The following is a 6,653-nucleotide window of genomic DNA, read 5'->3' as shown; positions in this document are numbered from 1 at the left end:
CACTTTTTGTCTTAAAAAACAAACAACACCTAAGTGAACGTTTTCTTCCTTGACCGTGGGTCCCTCTTAAACTAAACTTTAATAAACACAGTCGTTTTTTTAACAGTAAAAAATTCATAAACCCATCCTTGCCCTAGAGGGTTTTGACTCTTGTGGCGGTGCAGCTAGTGTTAAGTGGTGGCATAGGGGGAGAAGTTCACGAGGGAAGAACCCTGGGTTATGCCCTTTTGAAGAAACTTAAGCCGGCCCGCGATTACCGAAGTAATACAGTAGAATTTAGCGGTTAAAAAAAAGGATGTCAGAAGAAAAGAAAATGGGAATGTGAAAAATGAAAAGTGTTGTTGAGTGAATGAAAGAGTTGCATGCGATCATGAGGTGCCATCTGTTGAGCATTATTCGGATCCTCCAAATACCCACTCAACTCTTAACAGTCTTGAGAAGTGTGTGCCGATAAATTAATTAATAATAATTCTTCAATGCCCCCCAACAAACAAATTATTATTATTATTCATTCCATTCCCCCAAATGAAATGAAATGAAATGGGCATCAACCAACAACCCTAGGTGGGTTTTGTAATCCAAAATGCAGCCTCAATATTAATATTCCATTAATTAATGCACTGGAGTTTCCGTTAAATGAATGAAGGTATATTTCTGTTCAGTTCTGGGTTTTGTTGGGTAGATTTGTTTTTATGATCCAATTCCGCTAAATAAAACTTTATGTAGATTTTAGAGCTGTTTATTCAAATTCTTTTGTTTATAGTATCTGTGTTCATCATTTGGTAAATGCGTGTTCATCACTATACCTCGTTTGTTTTTTTTATTTTATTTATTCCCTTTTATAATTATTTAACTATATTTACACTTTAAAATAATAAATCATTTGACACTGCAGATGTTTGTGACATTCATTGTTAGAGCTCACGTATGACTAAGACTCTTAAAATGAAAGGGGAATACAACGAATCTTTAAAACTATTATTAACGCCTGAAATCAAAGAGTTAAACGATAACGGCTTTGAAGGTTCGCTAGACGACAGCAGCATTTTTAAAGACGTGTTTTTCGGGCTTGAAAATGGCAGAACAACCAGTCAAAGGTGTGTTGTTACCGGCGCCATCAACTTTGAAAGTGGCGATAATACCCCTAACGACACACCGTATTTGTCCAACAGTGAGCATTCGGTTATGACAAACGAGGAGCATTGTGTAGAGTCCAAGCGAAGGAAATTGTCGGTACTAGAACAATCTAGTGACAAATCTTGTTTTTGCCAGCCGGATTCCATTGTCACTTGCCATCTGGTTGAGTCATCGGCCCGAGGTATCAAATCCAGTTGCTATTTGGTTAAAGGGCATATTCATCATCATGACGCCAATACAAATAATTTATGCCATTCCAGTGTGAATTATTCAAAAGTAGATGATGTGATTACGGTTAATGCTTCCCCTGCCTCACAAGAAAGTCGAGCTACCGTACCATATTCCAAGAAAGTAGGAAGAGATTTTTCGTTTATCGAACGAAATGAAGATGACATCAGCGAGAGTAGCATTCGACTGACACCAAATATATTCATCAATGATCATGTAAGTTGCAATAGCAAGTCAAAGTCAAAGTCGAAGTCAAAATTCAAGAAATCGGTCAAAAATGAAAAGGGTAGAGCTGGGAACAATAGTCCCGGGGGTTCTGCTACCAAAGGTGTAAAACAGAAAACCCGATTCCGGAATCTTCTTAAAAAGTACAAAAACCGAAAAGGTAGTTGCAGGTTGCTTCCACGTAGGCTGGAAGAGAATTGTTCTAGCATTATTACAACAACGGTATTATCATGGTTAATAGATTTCGGTATAATTCATGTCGATGAAGTTCTCCAGTACAGGAACCCGCGGGATAATTCGGTGGTCAAAGATGGTTTTATAACCCGAGAGGGTATAGTATGTAATTGCTGTGACTGTGAGAAGGTGTTTTCTGTTTCAAAGTTTAAGAAGCATGCGGGCTTTAGCTTAAATTGTCCGTGTTTAAATCTTTATATGGAGTCGGGAAAATCATTCTTTTCGTGCCAGTTAGAAGCTTGGTCAGCTGAGTATAAAGTCAAAAGCGCCACAAGTGCGATACGTGTTGAAGATGTTGATCGAAATGATGATAGCTGTGGTGTGTGTGGTGATGGTGGTGAGTTAATTTGTTGTGATAGCTGCCCGTCGACTTTTCATCCGGCGTGTTTGTGTGTGCAGGTTTGACATCTTTTCCTTGCAGTTATATTTTCAGTTAACTTCGTAATCTTGTCAAACACCTTGTTCACAATTTTTAGAAAACTTGTTCGCTCAAACAGGTCATTTGTTTGATAATTGAGCCTGAGCACGAGCTCCCTTTATCGAGCTCAAGCAGGCTCGTGAGTCTAAACAAGCCTAATACTTAGTATAATTCTTATTTAATATTTACATAATTAAAATTATTATATATAAATTTATTTTAAAAGTTACTAAATAATGTATATTGTGTTATATATACATATTATAATTACAAATATATAAAAGTAATTATAAATGTATAGTTGGTTTTGGGCTCAAATTTAACCAAAAATAGAAACTTCGATTTTTGGGTTTGTGAAAACCGTTTGGTATATTTGGTTTGCTATTTGGACTTGAAACTTTTGGGACAAAAAAAGTTTGGGTCTAAGTATAATCTATACATTATTTATTAGTTGTTTATAAACAAAAGTCGGTTTTCTTGGATTTACGGGTTCGGTTAGATAATATAAGTAGGTAATAAGGTATGGTTTGGTTCAGTTTTCAATACATGTAAATATGAAATCGAACCGGAAGTTCAGTTTTTGAAAAAACATAAACCAAATCGTCGGTTTCATGCGGCTATATTTTTAGCTGACTTTTGTAACCGTATTTGCTGCACAGATTACATTCCCATTGTCATTTTTCTATTATTTTGGTTCTCCAGGAGATACCTGAGGGCGACTGGTATTGTTCGAATTGCTCTTGCTGGAGTTGCGGGAACGCGATCGATAAAAACGAGGCAGCGGTTCTTAAATGTGTGCAGTGTAAACATACATGTAATTTACTGAACTTTTAGCCACCTAATCTTTTTTTTTTTCATTTTGACGGTTTGACTTTTGAATTATAATTTTGGTGGCTGTAAACAGACCACAAGAAATGTGGCAGGGTGACTGGACTTGCAGGTGAATCGGTACCTTCTACCTGGTTCTGTGGCAACAGCTGTCAGGAGGTAGAATACAAAGTTTGTGTGTGTCAGAAATTGGGTTATAGTTGAAACGGGCCATTTTAGTGTGTTGTCGACAAACGGGTTTCGGTTGAAACAGGCCATTTTTGGTACGGGCCAAGACACAAGACTAGAGGTGAAACGAGCGGAGCCCGAGCTAGACTAGGGTTGAGCTCAACTCGTTTTGACTTACGAGAGCTCGAGCTCGAGCTCGGCTCGTTTCGAGCTCTTTTTCTAATCTCAAACTCGACTTGTGAGTTGTTTTTTAAGCTCGGCTCGGTCTTGGCTTGTTTATTATTTATTAATAATAATTTATATATGTTTTCAATTATTTGTATACATTTTGAGAAAAACCTTAAATGTGCCTAAGCATGGCTCGAGCTCGTGTGCAGTACCTTAAACGAGTCAAAGCTTGGCTCGAGCTTGGCGCTGTAGTGTGAAATTGATACATAGATGTCCAAAAGAGCTAAAGCTTAAAAGCACACAAGGCTTGAGCTTTGGCTCAATAACTTAAACAAACTTTATTTGAGGCTCGGGCTCGGCTTGTTTGTACCCGTACACGAGACCTGCAAACACTACCGCTGCATCAGCTTTGGCGGCTTAAAAAGGAAAGAAGAGTTTACTTTTAACATGTTCTGATTGTTCTCCATATAGCTAGTTTCAGTTTTCGTCCTTCAGCTTGTGAGGACAAAATGGTCATTTTTTGATATTACACATTTTTTTAGTTGTAAGGGCAAAGGGTCATTAAAAAAACTAACAGAAAAGGTCAGCACCAGTTAGTGGAAAGGACGTGGTGTGTTACAAATATGAACTTCGGGGACTTTTCTTTTTGTACTTATGAAGTTAAATGACATGATCTTCAGACTGCAAGTTACCCCATACATAAAGGACGAAAACTGTAATTCACCGTAAATTCTTATTTGAACTGTATAAAATAAAACTCAACCCATTCGTAAGTAAGTATTCACTCGGTATTTGATACAATATCTTTTGCAGACTCACTTGGGCCTTGAAGCACGGGTCGGAGTTATGAATACAATATCTGACGGGTTCGCGTGGACCCTCTTAAAGTGCACTCATGGAGACCAAAAGCTTCTTTCTGATCAACATTTTGTTGCTTTGAAAGTCGAATGCAATATGAAACTAGCGGTTGCATTAACAATTATGGACGAATGCTTTCTACCAATGGTGGACCCCAGAACGGGCGTTAATATGATATCCCATGTGTTATACAATCTAGGGTGTGTATTGTTTATGATTTTATTCTTCTTTACATTACTAAAAAGGTTAAATAATTATTTTCTTTGAATTGTATGTGCAGATCAGAATTTGCGCGTCTCAACTATGAAGGATTTTATACTATGGTGTTGGAGAAAGATGACATGTTACTAAGTGTAGCTTCCATAAGGTACCTTATGATACAAGTTACTGTTGCAACACTACTCTATTTGGGTGTAAACAAGCTGTGCTGAGCCCGTTTTAAACTCTATTTCTAAAGCGTGAGCTCAGCTAAGTAGTCTTTTAAGTTCGACCTCGGCTTAAAGTGTAAGTTGTTAAATCTTAAGTAAAGATGAGGGGCCAAAATTGTAAGTTTGTGTATAAAAGACTATTTTGCCCCTTAATCTATTAACCAGATGCATTAACCAATTTGTACATAAAGCATTAAATCTTGCACCTCTTTAAGTTTTAAGATGCCCATGGGTCCTGCATTATAATATAGTATAGATTAGTTATTCATCTTTCAATATGAATTTTAATCTTTATGTATAACATAATATATTATTTAGTTATTTTTATCAAAACTTTGTTTTTAAGAGTAGCTACTATAAAGTTGTATAGTTATATTGAACAAAATTTATATAAATAGTCGTGAACCAGCTCGAGCTCGAGAACTGAAGCTCACGGTCTAGGCTCGAGCTCGCTTAAGCCAGCTCGATTCAAGCTTTTAGTGAACTGATGTCAAGTGGCTCACGAGCGGCTTGGCTTGTTTACGGATGGATCATATTACCCAATTAGATTTGATTTTAGTATATGATAAATTCTCGTTCAGGATTCATGGCATGGAATTTGCAGAAATGCCACTCATTGCAACATCCAGCAAATATCAGCGCCAAGGAATGTGTAGGCGTCTCATGAATGCCATTGAAGAGGTAATAATATAATAATTCTTATTGTTAACACACTAATTGTTTTTCTTTTTGTAAGTTTGACTAGTCAACCCGTGTTTTGTGCTATGCTTAGCTGCTGAAGTCGTTGAAGATCGAGAAGCTGGTGCTATCTGCCATCCCGAGTTTAGTTGAAACATGGACCGACAGCTTTGGTTTCACCCGATTGGGACCCGAAGACAAGAAGAAGCTGAACAAAATTAACATGATGGTGTTCCCAGGAACAGTATTGCTCGAGAAGCCCATGTGCATCAAAAGTTAGCTCCTTTCAACCTTTGTTTTTGTATTTGGCAATTTTATTTTTTATCTTTCTTTAGGAAAAATGGACCTAACTAAGCCTGAAGTCTTGTTTTATGAATAGGTACTTCAACACTTTCACAAGTGAATTTGGATCTTAAGGAAGATAGGATGGTGTTGAAGAAGGATAGGGATTTGAAGCTTTTAAATGAAGAACATATGCCATGAGGTGGTTGAAGGGAGTTGCTTTGAGATGGTTTGTGGTGTGAAATGATGGCATGATATTAGTAAACCTTAGATTAAAAGGAATGAGGTGGTTGTATATATTTATGAAAATGTTGATGGCATAGGTGGATGGAGGCCAAGTTTTGCAATTAGAGCAAGATTATGAAAAGAAAGGAATTGTTATTTTAGGCATGTGCTGTGTTTTAACTAACAAAATATGCAGGGAAGAAAGAGAGTTCAAATTGCACATGTTTTCTTTTCTCTTATTAGTACATTCACAAGGTTTTGGTCCAAACAATTAAACTGTAAGTTATTAAAATAAAATATTTCATAAACAAATAGAAATTTAAAATGTAAAAAAAAAAAACCGATGAGGCTCAAGTTGAAATTTTAGTAACTTGATTTGGACAAAAATTGCATGAGTGATTTAATTGGAAAACTTATGAAACTTGGTTGCTATTTTGGGACATTTTTCCGGTTTGTAAATATGTTGATTATATACTAATTATTATTAGGGATTACAAGTTTGTGCCACAGGCCAAATTTTAATAAAACTGATCCGTCTTAATTCTCGAGTAATCGCACGAAAAATTTGAGTCCTTTGGATTTCCTTTCTGATCAATCACAACTGTATCATTGTCATCATCTCGTTTAATCATACCGTTGTCACATTTAAGTTCTTTACAACTACGTACAATGACCACTTCCGATCTTTTTGTTTTTGTAGGTTTGTCACCTGGTTCTTGATCACTTGAGTAAGATTAGGCTAGTACGTAAAACAACACAGGATATATTAGATATAG

General features: G+C 36.5%; 1 protein-coding gene across 1 annotated transcript; it reads left to right on the top strand.

Moving 5' to 3' along the window:
- The first annotated feature begins 945 nt into the window (after positions 1-945).
- LOC143534714 (increased DNA methylation 1-like) lies at positions 946-5,853 on the top strand. Its single transcript, XM_077029141.1, has 8 exons — positions 946-2,223; positions 2,945-3,056; positions 3,147-3,229; positions 4,220-4,464; positions 4,545-4,631; positions 5,274-5,373; positions 5,465-5,645; positions 5,750-5,853. Exons 1-8 carry the CDS (start codon positions 946-948, stop codon positions 5,851-5,853), a joined length of 2,190 nt encoding a protein of 729 aa, XP_076885256.1.
- The last annotated feature ends 800 nt before the right edge of the window (positions 5,854-6,653 follow it).

The sequence above is a fragment of the Bidens hawaiensis genome, unplaced genomic scaffold, assembly GCF_021521415.1.
Source record: "Bidens hawaiensis isolate Kalapana, Puna unplaced genomic scaffold, B.hawaiensis_p1.1 tig00010301_1, whole genome shotgun sequence".
Lineage (NCBI taxonomy): Eukaryota > Viridiplantae > Streptophyta > Magnoliopsida > Asterales > Asteraceae > Bidens > Bidens hawaiensis.
The sequence above is the reverse complement of the archived record's forward strand: the minus strand, read 5'-3'. Positions and strand labels throughout refer to the sequence as shown.

Excerpts from the sequence above, each read along its gene's own strand:
- LOC143534714 (XM_077029141.1), top strand. The coding sequence starts at position 946 with ATGAAAGGGGAATACAACGAATCTTTAAAACTATTATTAACGCCTGAA. Across the intron at positions 2,224-2,944 it reads CGGCGTGTTTGTGTGTGCAG|GAGATACCTGAGGGCGACTG; the intron begins GTTTGACATCTT and ends TTGGTTCTCCAG. Across the intron at positions 5,646-5,749 it reads GAAGCCCATGTGCATCAAAA|GTACTTCAACACTTTCACAA; the intron begins GTTAGCTCCTTT and ends TTTTATGAATAG.